General features: G+C 45.2%; 1 protein-coding gene across 1 annotated transcript in view; it reads right to left on the bottom strand.

The window, feature by feature from the left end:
* LOC112406774 (PDZ domain-containing protein 2-like) overlaps positions 1 to 3,813 on the bottom strand; it is a 78,241-nt gene extending 74,428 nt beyond the window's left edge. Inside the window, exon 1 of the mRNA XM_024755758.1 lies at positions 3,341 to 3,813. Within this exon, the coding sequence (XP_024611526.1) occupies positions 3,341 to 3,784 (444 nt within the window). The 5' untranslated portion in view covers positions 3,785 to 3,813. The remainder of the gene's footprint in view (positions 1 to 3,340) is intronic.
* Positions 3,814 to 20,735: the final 16,922 nt, after the last annotated feature.

The raw sequence follows: 20,735 nt of genomic DNA, 5'->3' as shown, positions 1-20,735 counted from the left end.
GTGAGAAATGAGAGCAGCCTGGCCCTGACCTGTCGGAGGGAGCACAGAGAAGTGGAGCAGACAGAGATCCTGAAGGGAGCAGCAGTTGACAGGATTGGTGGCCGACAGGATGCGGTGTAAGGGAGAGGGCAGCGTTCCTGCTGACTCCATGATGCCAACTGTCCCAATTTGCCTGGGTGAAGGCGTTTCCCAGGATATGGGGCTGTCAGTGCAAAACCAGGGCAAGTTCTGCACAAACCAGGGCTAGTGGTCACTAGTTGAATCTCAGGTTTCTGGCTTGGGCAGCTTTGTGGATGGTGAGACCTGGACTGTTGGAGCAGGCTTGGTGGTGCGGGAAAGCAATGCATCGAGTTTCAGGCATGATATGAAATATCTAAGTTTGGAGACATCCTGTACGTGGTTGGTAGAAAGCTCGAGGGCTCAGGAGAGAGGTGAAGGTAGACATGCATTTAGGAGACATTACCATGTAGAAGGATATAAGTTCACCCAGAGACCACGGGGACTTCCTAGAAGAGGACCATCCTCCTGCTGCCTCTGCTTGATACAAACATCAGGGACCACCCAGGAGAAGCCCTCAGTGTGATTCTCCTTCTGAGTTTCACATACTTTCCTGCAGGTTCAGACCCAGGGAAGCCTTTCTGAGATCTCTGCTGAACCACTTACAGGAAAGAGGTCTGGTACTGCACAGTGTGGATTTTGGGTACTAGGGTAAGACCACAAATGGACCCATAGACACACATACCAGCTGCGAATAAACTCTCCTGACTGGCAAACGGTAGAATTCTTTTTTTTTTCATTGTTACGTGACTAAGTTTGGTTGTATTCGCTTTCACCATGCAGCATTACAAAAATACACATTATGTATATGTTGCCTTGGATGAGTAATGATCTTTACTAAACAGAGAGTAAGGAATTTTGAACTCATTTCTAAAATGGCTTATCTATGTCCTAGGAGATTCTTGTGCTTTAGAAGATGGGCCCAACTTTTTAAAAAATTAATCTGTTCGCATGTGTATCATTATGTGTCAATACTTTACAGAAACAAGCCATTTTTTTAAAAGGAGATATTTGTTAAAAGGAAATATGTTTCTATAGGTCCGTTAAGGCAGAACAGAATATAGAAAAAAAGTCTGAGGATTTATTTTCCTGTAAGAAATAACAGTCTATGAAAAAGAAGTACCTGACAAATAAAAATGGTCTGAATGATTATAAGCCTTGTCTGTAATTTATTAAGTCTTTGTAGATATATTAAATCATTAAGAAAGCAGAAACGGAACAACGCTGACATGTCTAATCTCCCATTATTCAAATGGAATGGAATTTTACCCCAAGGCTTAAGAGGTAAATAGCTAATTTTTGTTTTTCTGGAAATTCCATTTTAGCATGACCTTGGGCTCGTCCTGGAGTAAAAATATAAATCTATTCATACCAAGAACCTAAGCAGACTTCTGTTAGCTCTCTTGGTCCCAGTTTGGGTGACGCCAGGGTGTGGAGGAAAGCTATGAAGGTCTATTTCTTGCCAACCCTATCGATCCCAGGTAAATACATCTAATGAGGCCATTTCTGGGGTTGAAGAGGGTACTGAAATATTCATGCCTGAGAAGGTGTGTGGCCCATTCTGACTTTCTAAGACCAAAATTACAATCCAGGGTCAGTCGTCAGTCTATAGATTTAGAACAGTTATGAAGAATTCCAGATGGCAAGTCTCTCCTTGCTATAGGCTTGGGGTTTCAAAAAAAAAAAAAAAATCCCCAAGGTAATAGATCATTGTTTGGTTTTTTTCACCCTTCATTTGTATCTTCTTGGACATTTGACCTTGAGTACAAAAACCAGGCAAAGGAACTCTGGTATGTGCAGTCTTAAGATAGTCTAATCCGGAAATTCAAGTTTTTGTTATTGCCTTCAATCAGGATGAATAGAGGATGGTATTCTCTTACAAGTCTGGTGTGGCATTTTTTCTTTTAAGATCATTCCAAATAATTCCCACTGTGTCCTAGGCCAGGTGAAAACCTATTCTTTGGACTGAATGCGTGAGATTCCACCCTAAACTTCGGTACCTTAACACTTCAAAATGAACCAGTACTACCCATTTGTTATTTTCACCTTAAGCTTTCTGCATATTCACAACCATCAGGAGAAAAACAATCACATCAACATATAGTATTCACTGATAATATTATACACATTATAATATTTTTATTGCCCTTAATCCTTTTGGGGGGGAGGGGCATAAAACTGGTAGAAAACCATTAATAGAAACATTAATTTTTTTCTTCTCATTTGTTTGTAAATTCCATCTACAAATATACCTTCTCTGTGTAAGGCTTTAAGATGATCACCCAGCTCCTCAAATGAAGGAACATGGTCCCTTAAGAGAAGGATTATTTTGATTCTTCTCAACCCATTATACAGATTGGCTACAGTTGCAGAAATATGCATGAAATAGCCTTACTAGAAATTACATTCACTCCTAGGGCACCATTTCCCAGGCTGCAAAGCTGAACTCGATACTTCCTCTGTGCCCATTTTCCATCCTTCCAGCTTCCTCTTTCATCCTTAGAGGGCCTTTCCTGAGTCAGAAAAGAAACCAATCAGGAACCATCTAGCTAGTTACTGCTTTGTTAGGAACCCAGAGGAATACCTGGCCAGGAGGATTCTTGGAACAAGCACGCTGACCCTAAAGAAATGTAACTTAACAAGAGAGTGTTGGTTATAATGGGGGAGACGATATGAGGCTAGAAGCGTGTCTATCACCATTCAGAACTAGACCACATCTGCTTTGCCTTTAGGTGAGGGCAGCTCTGACCATCACAGCTGGATATCATAGTATCAGAGATTTCTGTGAAGTTTCCAAACTTCACTGGAATTCAGCAATATAATAATACTATCCCATGAAAATGTCACTGGTTTTGAAATGTTAAAAATAAAAGCAGATGCTTCCCTGCAGGTTGGACATCCTTCCTGTGTAATACCAAGGCTTGGATATTTATGCTATCAGTGGTCACCAGGAATTCTTGGCCTTGCAGTGGCAATTCCACTGGTGACAGCAGTGATAAATAATGATGCAGTTCAAGTACTTTATCTGGGCCTCATATGACTCAAATTATACCACAGAAGGCTTGAATTTTCCACTTAGGATCACTCGACTAGCTCTTTATTTAAGTGTGATAAAATGACTTGGTTTTTTTGTTGTTATTGTCATGTCCTATGATCATTTATCTTAATAAATCTTTCAGTTTCTAAATGCAAGGTCATCTTAGATGTATTTTCCAAACCTTAAATGCAACTGCAAATAACATTTCATTGAAAATTCAGGTTCTACCACCAAAGCAAACCTTACCCGTGCCAGGCAGTCGCTGGATTGGAAGTCTGTCTTCCCAGATTTTGAGAAGCGGCGTCTGTCATTGCTTGTGGGCAGAGGGGCGTCCGCCTTTGCGATCCCTTTGTCTAATTCCGACCTCTCTAGATGGGATCCAGCCACCTCCTTGAGCGAATCTGGGCCATTTTCTAGCTCAAAAACATGATCGTTTCCCAGTTCAGGGTCCAGGCCATTGTCTAGTTCAGACACAGGGTCACTGTCCAACTCACAGCCAGCGCTGCTCTTGGAGTCTTCAGTGGCTTTGTGGGTAGAAGGCCTGGCAATGACCGCAAACTTTCTTGCTCTTTTCCCCTTTTTCACCGTTCGGTCCCCCAGCTCCAAGGTAGGCGTCTCTCCTGGTTCGGAGCTGTTGCTACTGTTGCCGTTATAAGGAGAATGGACTTGGTGCTTGAAGCGGCGCAGCATGATCAGGTAGATGAAGCCGCCATTCCAGCACTGCTCAGCCAGGTAACTGCAACGGACACAGGGGGGTCAGAGAGGGGCTGGTTAAAACCCTCCAGACATCCTCCAAGAACAATGCAGCGGGTTGACGCACCTGATGGCCCACAGAGGACCCGTGTGACTAAAGTCCCAGCCAAGTGATTGAGGCACTAAGCTCCTTAAAGAGGCTGCGCACTTCACTCACTCTTTTAATCTATTTAATTGTTGATGCTAAAAATAACCCCCAAACAAACCAAAAAACCACCATGAACTGGAAACGACTCATGAGAGTACCCTACGAAGGTAGTCAGAGAAGGATTTTTCTATTAACAGAGCCAATCCGAACATACCATTAAAAAAAAATTATTTTCCATTCACTCAACAACTTGTTATATCAGAATGATGCCAGCTCCCCATTCATAACGTTCTGATGGGATAGCACTGCGAGTCCCCGGGGGGAAATGGATAAAATAGATTGGGGAAATGTACAGTTCTGCTCACAGGATCAAAAAATGATGTATATATATGAATAACTGAATCACTTTGCTGTACAGCAGAAACTTACAGCAGAAATTAACACAACATTGTAGATCAACTACACTTGAAAAAAAAAAGCCACAGATTGGAAAGACCCAAAGTAGAAAAAAAAAATCAACTGCACGAGAGGAACCTTTGCCTCACAGCAGTTAAAGGCAAAAAAAGATCCTGAGTTGGGGGCGGGTAGAAGGCGTTGGCTGGTATTAAGATGCAGCCAGTAAAGAAGTGCAGCAAGTGTGTGCAGCATGAAATGAGGATCAGGTTCATTTCTTGGTGATGGTTCTAGTTTGGTTGCTCATAGCGCACGTGAAGTGTCATCTCCAGTCTGGGCATCACATGAAGAGGAACACTGACAAAGTGGAAAACACAGACATAGGGCAACCAGGAGGAAGACAACTGCTGGAAACTGTGGCAACCAGGAATAGTGGGAGGAAGGAGGGATGTTTAGCCTGAGGAAGACGAGGGCCAGGCTCAGTCGTTTTCACATGTATCTGAGGACTGCCAAACACTTAGAAGCAGAAAATCATACAAACGAGATAATGCACGTGAAGCCTGACATACAATGACTCCCCCAGATCTTAAAGAATAACAATAGAACCTCAAACGAGATGAGTAATTAGCGGCATCCAGGACCAGATCATTAAAGTTTCAGCAAAGAAAACACTTGTCTCAAAGTCAGGAAGCCAGGCTGGGCTGGATCTCCCACCAGTGCCACCCAAGATAAGGAAGCAGAAACCCCAGATGAACCCAGGGGATGCCCTCACCACTGGGATCTTGCCACATACTACACGTCACTGGTTCCCAAGCAAAGAATGTCAACCACCAAATCCTTAAGGAGTCAGACCTGCTTCCCAGCTGCAAGCCCCACAAAGAGAAGGCCTGGGGCTATGTTGCCTACATCTTCAATGCAATGTGGAAAACAGAACTTTTCCCAGTATACCAAACCAGACTTGAGAGCTGGGGCAGTCAGTATGTGGGAAGGGGGCCAGGTCATAAGGAGAGATGACCAGTCGTGTCTGAAACGTACTAAGTTCTGAGCCAAGGGCGTATATTCCCCCTACCTCATGGTCAGGGTAATGCAATGACAGTGACTGTCTAACAGAAGAAGAGAACAATTCTGAATTTTTGCCTTGGAGTAAAGTGAACAAGAGAGAAGAGTCCTCAAACATCAACCAAAGCTAGTAAAAACTTTCTTTGATCCTGGGCTATAAGCCATGGTAATGAACTTACACATAAAAACCAGTTAGATAAAAGATACTGTACAGGCTTCAGGTTGTTCTGTGAACTACAGTGAGATGAAGAGGCATGAAGACCTTTCTAGACTGGAATCTAGAAATTGAAAATTAATCCTGGTTCTCTGCACCATTTTTCTACAATGTTTCGATTTTACTTTTTGAATTGTGTATTTTTTTCCATACTGGATAAAATCTTTTAAAGATATAAAATCACAAGAGTAATTAGCCAGGTTGTAAGGGTTTCCTCTGAACAAGCACTACTATTAATCCAATACATATGCTCAGATGTTATGAAAAGCAGGATGGGGTAGTAAAAACAGGACCGGGTTGAGAGTTAGACGCCCAAGTTTTTGTTATAGCTTTGGCCCAACCATGTAAAACAATGCTAATTACACCAAATTTCCATTGACTGATGAATCGATAGACAAAATACAGTATATCCATATAATGGAATACTATTTGGCAATAAAAAGGACTGAAGTTCATGCTACAACATGGTTGAAGCTTGAAGCATTATGCTAACTGAAAGATGCCAGGCCACAGAAGGCCACATACCATTCCATTATTGGACGTGTCCCGAATAGGCAGATTCATTGAGATAGAAAGTAGATTAGTGGTTGCCAGGAGCTGGGGGGATGGGAGAGAGAGGAGAATTGAGACTGACCGCTAATAGGTACAGGTTTTTTGCGGGGGGTGATGGAAATGTTCTAGAATTAGACAGTGGTGATGGTTGCACAACATGGTGGATATATGAATATACCCACTAAATTGTACACTTTAAAATGATGAATGTGATGTTATGTGAATTATTTCTCAATTAAAAAAAATAACAGGGCTTCCCTGGTGGCGCGGTGGTTGAGAGTCCGCCTGCCAATGCAGAGGATGCGGGTTCGTGCCCCGGTCCGGGAGGATCCCACGTGCCACGGAGCGGCTGGGCCCGTGAGCCATGGCCGCTGAGCCTGCGCATCCGGAGCCTGTGCTCCGCAACGGGAGAGGCCACAACAGTGAGAGGCCCGCGTACCGCAAAAAAAAAAAAACCAAAAAACCCCCAGCAAATGTAATAATATTGGCCAAGTTTTGAATTTATTCTTTGAGTAGATGCTCCTTAAGAACTCTCTTGACAAAAGAAGCAATTGAGGCTCAGAAATATTAACTAAATTGCCCAAGTTCGCATAGCTGCCACTGGTAGACCCAGGTCTATCGGCTTCCCAACCATGCACGTCCTCTGTACAATTCTGCTTCTTAAATCATTACCATCCCTGTGCTTCAGTTTCCTCATCTGCACAGTGAAGGTTGTAAATGGATCATCTCTAAGTTGCTTTTGACTTCCAGGGATAGGAGGATCAAGCCATCCCAGTGACAAGGATAAAACAAAAACCTGGAAAAACAGAAGCAGTCCTTTTATGTCCAAGTCATCCTAGGCCTCCAAGACGTTAACCATCAACCTGGAAGAGATTTCACCTGGAGAGGCAATTCCTCTAAAACTGCTTTTGGGACTCTACTTTTTGTACTAAAACTCTGGACAACTTGATTTGGTTTGTCCACAGGGACCTTCTTTTCAGTACCAAAAAGGCTGGTCCATTGATTCGGAGTACAAGATCTTGAATATCTTTCCCATCTCTACTCTCACGGGCATTCCAAGAACCTTGGAAGGTTCCATGACTGACAGTCTTTTATTCCTTCAGGATCCACACTCAGCAAAATTACAAAGCAAGAGGAGTTGACCTCTAGTTTTGCATGGTTTCCCTGTCCTTCCCTGGCTTCCTAGCCATAAATAAGATCCTGACGCCTTCAGGGAACTGTATGACAGGTTACTGTATTCCTTCCTGGACACTGCATTTTCTAAGGTCACCCTGAAGGCAAAGTGTAATGAACGAATTACGGACACTGTAGCAAGTTAGTGAAAAAGAGACTATTAGGCAGCAGGTAATTTTCTTACGATTCTTTGAATCACCTTAAATGTAAGGCTGCCACACCCCTCTCCATCTGTATTTAAATGACTTGCCTAACTTTTCCGGGACCTGCCTGACTCATTCCTACTTCCAAATCCTCTTTTCTGTTCAGTAGGGTTCTTACCCACCATTAGGATCTTTAAACTTCAAAGTCAACATCAGAAAAACCAGAAACGAAACACAATCACGTGACTTAGAAAATTAGAAGGTCTCCTCTTCATTAACAACAGGTAGAATTAGCTTTTCAGAAGCTTCTCTACCATATGATTATTTTTTTGGTTTCTTCCCAACATTTGAAACTGTCCTCTGGCATGTAAAATTATTCACTCAATGCAATTAAAATTTATTTGATTTTGGCCATCCCAGGCTGGTCTTAAGATAAACAAGGAAAGGCCAGAAATGAGGGTCTGAGCTCTAGCCTAGAACGCTCCCTCTGGAATGTGTTGTGGTTCTTCATTTCACTAGGCGTTTGCAAGCATCGTGTCTGACTAGATCCCTTCCTCCTCCTTTCCCTCAAAAAGTGCTTTATCCGGGCTTCCCTGGTGGCGCAGTGGTTGAGAGTCCGCCTGCCGATGCAGGGGACACGGGTTCGTGCCCCGGTCCGGGAAGATCCCACATGCCGCGGAGCGGCTAGGCCCGTGAGCCATGGCCGCTGAGCCTGCGCGTCTGGAGCCTGTGCTCTGCAACGGGAGAGGCCACAACAGTGAGAGCCCCCCCCCCCACAAAAAAAAGTGCTTTATCCAAAGGAAAGTTTAAGTACCTTCTCTGTTTCTTGATGCTGTCATAATTCTGGAGTCTGGGTTCTGCAGGGGTGGGAGCCTGGTAAGGGGATGGAAGGTGAGATTGGATGTTTGGAGGACCTGAAGGGATAGAGCTGCCTGGAGTCTGGGCAGGAGATAAGAGAGAGGCAAAGACAGGAGACATGCTGGAAGGCCAAAGACACCCATTATTTACTCACAGTCTGATTCTATCAAAAGAGGGCTAGAGGGAGATGTACAATTTTGATACTCGGGACTGTTTTGCCAAAGCCCTTGGAAGGGGCGATCTCCAGGTGCCTCTAGAAATCATCTTGGGGCTCCAGCCATCGATCGCTGGCGCCTGGCGCCTGGTGTGAACCCACAGAGGGGTGCCACCAGGCAGAACCGTGGGCACACATGTGCGTATAACTCAGAGGAACTGGATTGCCATTGCTGGACCCTGGCCTATACTACAGGGGCTTGTATAACTCAGAGAATCCACAAAAGAATTCTGGAACTTTTCACCAAAGCAGCTATTCTTACTTCATCTGAGTATGTCAGGTCCCCAGTACAGACAGCAGGAGACTAAACACTGACTGCAAGAAGATGTTCATAGACAAGTTATTTTATAGGGTCTGAGTTTTCTAGAGCGAGACTAGCTGCTAATAGCCACCCTGTCTAACACATAGGACAAACGGAGATCGATTGTTCTTGCCTATGATTTCCTCTCGCCTAAGAAGTAATGGGAGGCTGAAAAGCTGTTCGTGGTCCTTTGAAAACCTGCTAAGCCTAATTAATCCAGAGGACCATCTGAGGTTATAAATCTGTAGGTTCCCAGAGAACAATAGGCTGAGAGGAAGTGTTAAATATATAGATTAATTCCCCAGTGAAGTCTCTGCTGGGAAACAGAGGGAGGCAAGTTTGGACAGCTCTCCAGGAGGGGATGGGAAGATGATAAACATCATTTCCCTGAGTCATTTAGGAACTAGGTTCCCCAAGGGTAGTCTCTCTCGGGTGTTGCCTACCAGCTCTTGAATTTGGGGCACGCTTCTCCCAGATTCTATGACCCTCCCTAGAAAAAGCCAAGCTTTCTTTGGGGGACCCTGAAGGCAGAATTTGGGTGCTGAATATCATGGTGGTAAGAGTGACTGATACCCTTGGTGCGCTCCTAAGGCCCCTTCTGGAGAGAACCCAGTCTCCTTCCTCGCTAGTTCACAGAGGGGAAAGTTAGCTCTGAGCAGATGCAGGAAGATGGGACTCAGGCACCAACGAGGATTTGAAAATAGATCAGCGTCTAGGCCTAGCGTAGATGTAACTAGAACACTGTACTCCAACTGCTGGGTAGGGGAGGTAACTGAGGAAGCCAATTTTTACTACTTCTCACCTCCTCTATTCACCACAAATGCCTGGGTTCAGCGACTCTCCCCTCCTCTCTCTTATCTGGAGTCCATGAATAAATGAATATGTTCTCTTTATTATAACATGTGTATTTATTACTTTTTTATCATAAAATTTGGATTGAGATACACAGGTTGAGAGTGAAGAATCAGGGTGAATATCTGAAAAAAAATTTTTTGTCCGAACTATGATACAATGTGAGCCATTCGAACCCAAACCAGATGAGCTACCGAAACCTGTAACCTCCACAGACGTAGTGGTGAAATTTAAATCGTACCCATCTATACACCAGGACGGAGGTCCACATTGCCTTAGGGGAATTGGGATGTGGGGAAGAGGTGCAAATATGCTGATCCTCCGGCTACTGCTACTTCTATGAATAATAAACTGTCTTTCATCCCTGATCCAAGAATCTTCTATCTTCTGCTGGCATCCATGAAACTGTGGCAGGCTAACTCGTTAGCTTACTAGTTGGGTAAAATCATAGTTCTTGACACGTAGCAGAAAAATACACCGACCAACTCAGTTTATAATTGATCTTGTTCTCCAACATCAAACTTATCAAAGGAGCTCAGTGACATATTATCCTTCACACCAGTGACTAAGAAATAAAAATCAGTACATACCTTACATCAAAACAATACTGAAATTAAATCTTTCAGGCAGAATCAAACGGAGGTGGAATTATACCAAGAGGAGTCATAAAGAGAGTGGGTGGGCTTCCCTGGTGGCGCAGTGGTTGAGAGTCCGCCTGCCGATGCAGGGGACATGGGTTCGTGCCCTGGTCCGGGAGGATCCCACATGCCGCGGAGCGGCTAGGCCCGTGAGCCACGGCCGCTGGGCCTGTGCGTCTGGAGCCTGTGCTCCGCAACGGGAGAGGCCACAACAGTGAGAGGCCTGCGTACCGCAAAAAAAAAAAAAAGAGTGGGTGCTCTAGCCTCTGATTCCACAAATGCTGATGAAATTCAGTGTGTCGGCCTCGAAGGCAGCAGCTACGTTTGTGTCCATCAGCATTAAGTATACACGGTTCTGCCCTTACCCTGCTTAGATTGCATGTCCTGCAACCACTGGCTGCAATATCCATTCTGTGCTGGAGCAAGAGCTGGTTCTCTTTTTGTTTGCTATGAAGAGCTTCTGGATGTAAAGGGGTACAGGTAGGGGGGGACACTGCAGAAAAATACTCGATAAAAAGCAGCTAAATCATCTGATCACTGAAAAAATTATTTTGATTTCCATGCAACAAGGTATCACTGATTTTCATATGTCTCTTAAAAATTCCCCTCTCAGACTAACAAGATTAATTTATATTCACTACCCTCACAGCAAAGTATCTCTACACACCAGGACACATTCCACATTTTCAACTCCAATACAGCTTTAACAGGAAGGAACTAGAAGCGTAGCCCTTGCTATCATGTTGCAATAAGTTTACATGAAGTTTCAGTTTTCCTCCAAGGTTTTCTTGTACCTCATGTCTTCAGGAATCAATAAAAGCTTTCTGAAAAGCACCCATAGGCATGTGGGAAACAGGAGTTCAGAAGCTGAATTAAGAAGGAAATGCCTGATCAACAAGAACCGACCTTATAAAACATACTGCAGAGATACTGCCCCACAAAAGACAACATCTAGGCTTCTATTTGCAAATGATTGCGTTTCTTTATTCAATTACTGTGAGTGAATCAGGGTTTCTCGTGACTCTATGAGATCAACCTGTCTATACAGTCTATGCAGAATCCAATTAGAACTTCAGCCACACAGCTTCGCTGACTCACGCTGATGATGTTGGTCACATTTTCCCTGGGGGCAGAGGCCATGCAGGTAAAGTCAGACTTTGCTGTACATAAATGAATCAATTTCACCTCATGAGGGAACTGACAAGCTCAGACGCTGTACATCGGAACTCCTTTCACTTCCTTTTCACTCATGACATAATGCTATTTTTTTATAGAATTACTACTTGCTCATTACAAATTCATTCATTCATTCACTCATTCGACAAATAGCTATTGAATATCTACTATACACCAGGCACTGTTTTAGGCATTTGGGGGTACAGCAGTGAACCACTGATGCCCGTCTTTGGGGAGCTCACAGTTCAGCAGCGGCAGACAGATAATTAAACAACAGACCTATTAAAATAAGCATCCAAGGGCTTCCCTGGTGGAGCAGTGGTGGAAAGTCCACCTGCCGATGCAGGGGACACGGGTTCGTGCCCCAGTCTGGGAAGATCTAACATGCCACGGAGCGGCTGGGCCCGTGAGCCATGGCCGCTGAGCCTGCGCGTCTGGAGCCTGTGCTCCGCAACGGGAGAGGCCGCAACAGTGAGAGGCCCACGTACCGCAAAAAAAAAAAAGAAGAAAAAAAGCGTCCAAATAAATAGCATGTTAGAAGGTGAGACGTGCTATGGAAAATGGAAAATATTGAATAGGATAAAGAGGATTGAGTATGCCAGGAGCTGGAAGAGTCAGATTGAAATTTTAAGTACGTTCAGCAAAGACTTGAAGCAGATGAAAGAGTTGGCCATGCAGCTGCCTGGGAGAAGACGTTCCAGACAGAGGCAAGAGCCAGTGCGAAAGTGGTAAATTGGAAATGTGCCCGGTGTGTGCGGAGCAGCGAGGAGGAGAGGAATGGGGAGGGGCGGTGAGGTAGGAGAGATACCAGGGGCCAGTTTACGCAAGACTGTTGTAAAGACGTGTGCAAAATGGGGAGCGGTAACTCCCCTGAGCACAGGAGTCATGTGATATGTAGTCATGATGTGGAGTCATGTGATGTTTTAAAACGATCCCTTCATTCCTGTGTTGAGAATAGACTATTGGCAGAGCAAGGGTAGAGGGAGACCAGATATTCGATCATCTTCAGAAATTCCAGTGACTGAGAAGCTGGCTCAGTGCAGAGTAGCAGTAGAGAGGGTTAGAAGTGGCCAAAATCGTGATCAGTTTTGGAGGCAGAGTCAGCAGGCTTTGCTTTTGGATCTGATACAGGGTGTGAGAGGAAGGTGGTGTCTGAGTGTTTGGCCTGAGCAACCAGAAGGATGGAGTTGCCATCACCTGAGGCTGGTAGAGTAGCCTTCTGTGCGGTGGGGCTACCTGACCTATTCTTATGCCCAGATCGATTCTGGAGTTACGTTCCGGATGAGCTGAGTTTGAGATGCTCGTGTGGCGGTAGTGTGGGCAGCCAGACATCTGAATCTGGATGTTGGAGCAGAGGGCTGGTTTGGAGATAAAAAATTGGGAGGTGTCAGAGTGTCGATGATATTTAAAGCCTCCTGAAGATAAATTCCTTTAGGTGGACTTTCTGGGTCCAAAGTTCTTGCTGGGTCAAAAGCACAGTCAAATGTTTTGTATGCACTTCCAAGCTTTCCTCTAGCAAGGGGTATGGCAATTTAGAATCCCACCAGAAGTGTCTTAGAGAACCACTTGTCACTCTTTTTAATCTCTGCCAGTCTGATAGTCAAGAGCCACCTCCTGTCCTAATTTGCAAGTCAGTAATGATTAATGAGGTCAAAATTCTTAGTATTTCTCTGCCTTCTCTGAAAATCGCCTACTTACACCTTTGTAAAGATCTTCACTTTTGTACCCTCACAGTCTAGGCACAATCACTGGCACATGTGAAGAAGCACCACAAAAAAATGACTGGTCAATGAAAAGATCCCTTCTATTTAAAAAAATAAAAAAAGCTCTTTTTGGTAAAATGACTGTATTGAGGCATATTTTACATCTGATATAATTCATCCATTCAAGTGTACAATTCAATGATTTCTAGGAAATGTACCAAGCTGTGCAACCACCACCATAAATCAGTTTTAGAACATTTTCACCACCCCAGTAAGATCCCTCATGCCCTCTTACAGTTAACGCCATTCCCAGTTCAGCCACCACTTACGGTTTCTATAGATCTGCCACTTCTGTACATTTCATATAAATGGAATCATACATGGTCTCTTGTGTCTTGCTTCTTAAAAGCAACTCCTTTTTAGGAGATCCTTAGTCACCAGACTTCACCTCCTTCTGCATCCTCTCTGCCATTTATATCGTACAAAATCTCGATTCATGCAAATATGCTCTTTTGATATCTTTCTCATTTTCCTTCAGATCATGCCCAATTATCCCGAGGAGATAGCTCTCATGGCTCTGCCAGTATCTCACCCATCTTTCCCCCTCACATTATTCCAGGGAATACCCACCATTCCTTCCAGTTTACGCTATAAAGCCCCTGGTAGCCTCTCCTACCTTCAAAGTTCCTCCCGTGACAGCACTGAAGTGAAGGAGGCATTCTTTCCCATTTGGCTTCCTAGATTTTCCTCACTGTTCCAATATCATCATAAACCAGCTCTGCTTTAAAAGGAAATCCTTCCTCATTAACGCTAACCAGGCATGGATTCCAAACACCATTCAAATGTAATAGTATATAATGTATATCATATGCTAATATATTCATGTTACTCTGCCTTTCGTTTTTTCATTTTTGTTTTACAACTGCATTGCCTTTAAAATTTTCTCCATGTTATTTTTCGTTCAGGACAGATTACCAGGGACTACAGGACCCAAAGTCTCTTATGTACTTCTTTTGCCTGGATTGGTGCTAAGGAAACTTCCATGTCTTTCCTATGCCCCGCTCACTGGCCAGTCAAAGACACTTATTTTACATTACAGAGGTCTCTGCTATGACTTGCCCCTGAGAGCTGAAGATAGATCAGGTCTGAGAAAGAGAAAATCCAAAGCAGCCCACTCCCCCCATGCCTTGAGCCTTACCTGAGATCCACCATCCCCTCCCAGCCCTGCCAGGTGCATTTCCTATGGCAATTCCTGTGCTTCTCCACATATGGTGTTGCCCTTGACCTTGCCTTGGAAGAGGCTACCATCAACGCTCAAGGGTAACTGAAGCCAGACTTTGCGTCTCAAAGGTTATGGTCATTCATCTTCTAGGCTCAGAATCACCAAGCCCTGAAAAACGCGTTAAAGATGACCCAGGGACTGGGTTCCATACCGTCCCTGCCACATCTTCCTGCCCCTCCACGGTGAAAGCTGCCGGCAGCTATGAGAATTAGTAACACGCATTCTCCCTTTCTGTCCCTCTTCCCACGAACCAACTGCATCTGAGTTCACAACCAGCCAGTAATCCTCAAGCCCTCACGGCGCACCATTCAAAAGGCACCACCCTCTTCCCTTCCCCAGAGGTGGCGCTAAAAGAAGGGAGACTCCTGGGGGGCCCGTGCATCTCTGAACGCACATGCCGCTAGTCAAACGCTAATTCAAACACTGATGAAATGTCCGTGCCCTCCACTTCCCTCCCCTTTCAAGTGGATCCAGCTGCATCTTGAAACAATTTCCCCAGCTTGTCTCAATCCTTCCAGGGTCCGTTCCATTGGCTTGGCCAGAGCCTGCCCCTACCTTATGCCAAGCCTGGTTTCACTTATGTCAAAACAGCTTCCATCAAAATCATGGGCTTCTTTTTCGAATTTCTTTCACTGTTTTTCAGCAGCGAAAAGATACTTAAATTGCAAAATGACTACCTCCATTAATGTGTTCTGGCTAATGCCAGGCACTCTTCTTCTCCTGAATCTCTTCTCTACAGTGTACTGTGGATTCTTTAAAATCTGACTTTCTGTTTTTCTTTCTTCTCAAAGGCTCTCTGGCAGGCATGGTAGGGCTGAACACGTCTCGTGATTTACAAAGGTTCATGTAGACTGACTTTCTTAGTTTTGCAGCCTTCCTCTCCAAGCTTCCTTAGAAGCTGGATTTGTTGGATATTTTCCCTGTTTTCCATCCATCTGCATGATCCTCTAAGACTCTTCTTAGTTTGGAGGATTTCAGTTATAAGAAAGCCAAATCAATAGAACTCTGGCCTAGAAAAATAGATAAGCCAAGTCCTTATAGATGTGGACTCTGGCCTAGAAAAATAGATAAGCCAAGTCCTTATAGATGTGGACAGAACAATTTTAAAATCTGGGCTTCCAATCAGTATACTCTTCATGTGTCTGTTGACCAGGTGTAATTGTGACATTGTTGACATTTGTGGTCCCTGGTTCTTAATTATGTGCAGACGAGGAAAACGCACAGGCATTTTGTATTTATCTACTGGGATTTTTAAAATAACTGCAAGTGAAGCATTAAAGAAACCATAAATTATTGGGTGCACAGGCATAAACACTGGCGTGAAAACGCAAAGCTTGCTTTTAATGGTGCGTTTATGTTAGAAGTGCCAAAAACTAATACGAATTGTAACAGACAAGGGGAACGGGTACCAATATTGATTAACTTTCTACGCTGTGTATTAACTACACACAAACATCACCTTGATCCATCTTTGAGAGGTGAGAAAACAGGCTCAGAGAGATTAACTTGCTGCTATAGGTGGAGCTGAGATTCAAATTTCCATCTGATTGTAAACAAACCCAGGCAATGACCTTGGGATTTAGTGTGTGCCCATCCTAATGTTCGTTATGACCAGGTTTAGAGAAAGAAAAAGGGCAGCAACTTCTAACCGCCGAAGAAGCCTCTCGCCACATGAATATTGTAAGGGATTCCACTTCAGTGGTATGTTAACACCCAAGATGTGTCCCACACCCATAAGAAAGGGGTCTTAGGGAAAATAAGAGGTATTTTCAGGTCGGCCCAGAGGCAGGTGAATACTTGGGAGGGGTGGTGGCCTCTCAGTGTGGGTAGAAGAGGCCAACTACCCCAGCCCTTCTCTCTGCCATGAGCTGGATGCAGACAATCCCTGCGAGTTTTGGAGAAGCAAAGGCGACACTTGCTCAGGTTACCCAAATCAGAGGACGAACAAGCCAGCCCGGGCTCCCAGTGCAGCCAAGGTCCAATACAACGGCTAACACGAGCTATGCCCTCCAAGGTAGGCCTCCCCCCTCGGGGGCGCCCTGAACCGTGGCCACCTTGCCTCCCTCCCTGCAGCTCCGTGGCGCCTCCACTCCAGACCGGGGCCTCTCAAGCAGACTGTGCGCCGGACACCTCCCTCTCTACAAGGAACCGCCCCTCCTGATGGCAGGCAGTCTGCGTCCACCTCTGGCTGTAAACAAGAGGTGTCTTAACACCACATCATTGTTCCTGTGGATCCCTGTGGAAGATAACGTGATGTCAGGTCATGACAGGCCGACAGAAATCAGAAGAAGTGAGGGGCAGGCAAATCCCTAGGCTGAAGTGCCACTCAGATGTCCCTTCAAGGAAGGACTTCGAGGAAGGTCCAGTGGGTGAGGAGTGTGTTAGTTAGCTCACGACCTCCGGCTGTGAGCTTCATCAAGGTCCGGCTCAGCTTTCAGGTCAAGGTCACGCTCTCTTGGGGCAGTTCGTGGCCAATGGTAGTCAAGTTGGGGAGGCTAGGCCTGACCCTTTCCACCCAGGGAGACCCCTCTAACGGGCAGGCTTGGCTCCAGGGTCCCTGTCAGGCTGACTCTGTCACAGCAGCACGGTCAGTACTAGCACCCCAGGCATACCTGCTCCCTCCCTGTTCCTTCCACGGATGTTCTCCCAGCAGACGTTCTGCACTCTTAGCTCTAACTCAGCCTCTGCTTCCTGGAGAGCCCAATGTGAGGGAGGGCGATAGGATGAGAATAACAAAATATTTTCCCAAAGGGAGATGTTGGGAAATAAGAGTAGCCAAAAAGTCCTGTCGGGAACGGATAGAACTCAGCTAATCTGAGTACAGAAGCAGCCAGCAGGGCATTCTTGAGAAGTCAAGTTGGATGGCTGGCATTCACAAAGACTTCCTTTAAATCTGTTGGCTGGTAACAGGAAAAACCAACAGCAAAGAGCTTTTTCGGAGCGAGGCCCTGTTCACACTAATCCCTAAACAGCTTCATCAGAATTCACCCCAAAATCAACTATTTGGAGTGAGAGCACACTTGCTTCAGGTGTCAGCACTGCTGCTTGGGCCCTTGGGCAGGAGGTCACTGTACCTCAGAGATGAATCCCTCAGTCTCATCTACCTATGGGGCTGTTGGGAAGATTAAATGGGATAATGGACTAAGCCGGCTGGTTTCCCACCAGGCGGGAAGTACAGGTCGATAAATGTCAGTTCCTTACGCTTTCTGAAATTTGCTAGGTGATCATAGGTCAACCAGTTAAACTTGTTGGCGGCTAATGTCCTGGACAGAATCCGCAGAAGGTGAATGCACAGAGGGGTGTGGTCAAAGCTGATTCTGTGGTTGGAATGGGGCAAAGAGAACCACAGTTAAGTCAGGGTGAAAAGGAGTCCCTGGGAAAATCAAGTTCACAGGGATAGGCAGAGAGTCAGAAATGGATTCCCAAACGAAAGATCTGGAAGAGTAGTGCAAACGTGCCTCAGATGCTGAGCCTCGTTGACCCAAGACCGAGAGGCATCTTGAGGGTCTCCTGGACCTAAGTCATCCCAGCGAGAAGGATGGGTATGTGTGTGTGGGTGTGGGGAAATCAGGCTAGGGGGACAACTGGCACAGAGTATGGCCGGTTGCAGGCCACATCCTCTGCCAGGGACAAGAGACAGATGTCTTTCAAAACACCGACCAGTGGTGGCCTCTTGTTTTGCTTCCATGCCCATCTGGCCGGTGTCAGGCTCCTAACTCCCAGAGCAATTGCAAGCTTTCTGGCCTGACCTGAACTCTGAGGATATTTCCAGAGGTCCTGGAATTGCCCCAAAACTCAGGGTGGAGTCTGGGAGGCTGCCCATCCCAACCAAGCTGTGAGATGGGCTGACCCCTGAATATTTTGTAAACTATGCCGCTGCTCACGGATACACAAGCAACTGCCACAAATAAATCAGATGCACGTGTGTGCGAGGAGAGACCTCCTCTCCCAGCACCCACTCCCTCCTGACCTACCTTTCCTCCATCTGTCACAGGTATCTGGACAATACATCTGTCACAGGTATCTCCCTTCTGGTTCAGATGCCTCCTTTAAAAGGGCCTCGTTCACTTTTCTGAGGCAAGAGTTTCAAAAGCCCAGTTGTTTTCATATTAAATATTTCAATATATGACAATGCCATGAGGCAGTCAACATTATGTCTTTTTAAATATCGAGAGAGGGTCTCTCTGCAGACACACGATTTCAGCTCTAGGGGAAAACATTTCCAGCGAGAACAGCCAGCTCCACTTTTGTATGAGGTATAAGCGGGTGCAGGTATTTGAGTCACATGCATGTTTTAGAATACTAGGAACTCACTTCGTTACCAAGCGCTCTCAACAGGAAAGAGCTGGCAGAGGGCACACACTAGACTTGGAACCCTCCTACTTAGAGCAAACGGAAAACATCCAAAAACAAAATCAGAGCCATGGGCTGGCCTGGAAAAATAAACACCCCCCTCCACAAAGTTATTTCTTGAATTGTACACCAGGAAGAGTGTGATCTGGAAGAATCTGGAAAGGGGGAGAAACAAAAGCATTGACCAGAGGACCTTCTCGAACCTCTGGGGGAAAAAAAAAAACACATGAGAGTTTTCCACTGTGGCACTGTTCCCTTTAGACTCCCAAGTATTTCTCACAGATAAAGGGGCATCTTAAGTGTTCTAGGTCCCCACACTGAGGAACAAACTGCACCCATTGTTCACACAGATGGGAGCTTTAGGAAGGGTTCCAGGTCAGGGGTCGAAGCATCCAATTCGCCAGATACTTAAAGGACTCAACGTGGGCTCTGGGAAAGGCCCAGTGTTGTTGAGAAGAGAGCCACACTCCATAACTAGGGGATTTTTCTGCTCTGGTTAACTTTTCATCATGAGTTCTCGTCAAAGATTTCCTCCTAAAAGACTTACTGAAGTCTTTTAAAATTAGCTGTTACAGGCTTCCCTGGTGGCGCAGTGGTTGAGAGTCCGCCTGCCGATGCAGGGGACACGGGTTCGTGCCCCGGTCCGGGAAGATCCCACATGCCGTGGAGCGGCTGGGCCCGTGAGCCATGGCCGCTGAGCCTGCGCATCCGGAGCCTGTGCTCTGCAGCGGGAGAGGCCACAATAGTGAGAGGCCCGTGTACCACAAAAAAAAAAAAGATTTCCTCCTAAAAGACTTACTGCAGTCTTTTAAAATTAGCTGTTATGGACTGAGAGCATCAAGATGAGATTTATTTATTTGTAATTTTATTTATTTATACAGCAGGTTCTTATTTGTTAGCTATTTCATACATATTAGTGTATATATGTCAATCCCAATCTCCCAAGGTGAGATTTATTTAAATACCCTCCCCGTCCAACCTTCTCCCAGGGCTTATGTATTGGCACCACCTGGCCTCAAAAGAGCGACCCGCCCCCAGCACTTTGAGCAAAAGGGGGTGATTCCAGATAGGACTTGAAGAAAAGTTAACTTTGACAAAAGGAGATCTGGGGGAAACATCGCTTTTGCTGTTGCTTAAAGAACTGAAAAGCAGGGTTCTCTAAGTGATCAGGTACCAAGTTTACAAGGTCCAGTTTCATTTGAAACATCTTCAAAAAATATAAAAAACTATGTAAGTCCAAAGAGGCCTCTCACGGGCTCTTTCCAATGGCTAGAGTTCCAGATCGAAGAGTCTACAAAGAAGAAAATGTCTGTTTTTTAAAGTTTAGATGCCCCAATTCTCACTCTTCCTCTGGCAGAGGTGAGGGATAGAAGGAAAAAAAGAAAAAGCAACTGAGAGGAAGAACAGTGAGTTTTCAGATTTCATTCTTTTCTTAAATCCTGGTAGGATGAATTAATGGAGCTGTATTTTAAATGCCCTGCCTCGGATTTCAAGGCAACACAGAGACTCCCTCAGAAAACCCCCAATCCAGCTCCATGGACAAATGTGGAGGTTGAAGAGAGAAAACACAGAACTCCTCCCCCAGCCCCACCCCCACTGGGGAGGCCCCAGAGAGGCGCTCAACAACAGACCCAGAAGGGAGTTGGTCTTGTGCCAAGGAACGGATTTTCTCTGAAAATGAAGGAAATGATAGGGCAAGAATAAGGTTCAAAAACTGAGTGCAGGCATCGGGCTCAGTGCCAACAAAGCAGTGAATAAGGCAGTGGATCCCTGCCCTCAGAGCTTTCACAGTCTACCTGTAATTAATTTTTAAAATTAATGTGTCAGTTATACAATTAATCCCATGGATTGTTGAAACAATTTTATATAACATGAAACAGTAATACATA

This window comes from Neophocaena asiaeorientalis, unplaced genomic scaffold (genome assembly GCF_003031525.2).
Source record: "Neophocaena asiaeorientalis asiaeorientalis breed wild unplaced genomic scaffold, Neophocaena_asiaeorientalis_V1.1 scaffold93, whole genome shotgun sequence".
Classification (NCBI taxonomy): Eukaryota; Metazoa; Chordata; class Mammalia; order Artiodactyla; family Phocoenidae; genus Neophocaena; species Neophocaena asiaeorientalis.
This window is presented reverse-complemented; position numbering and strand designations above follow the sequence as displayed.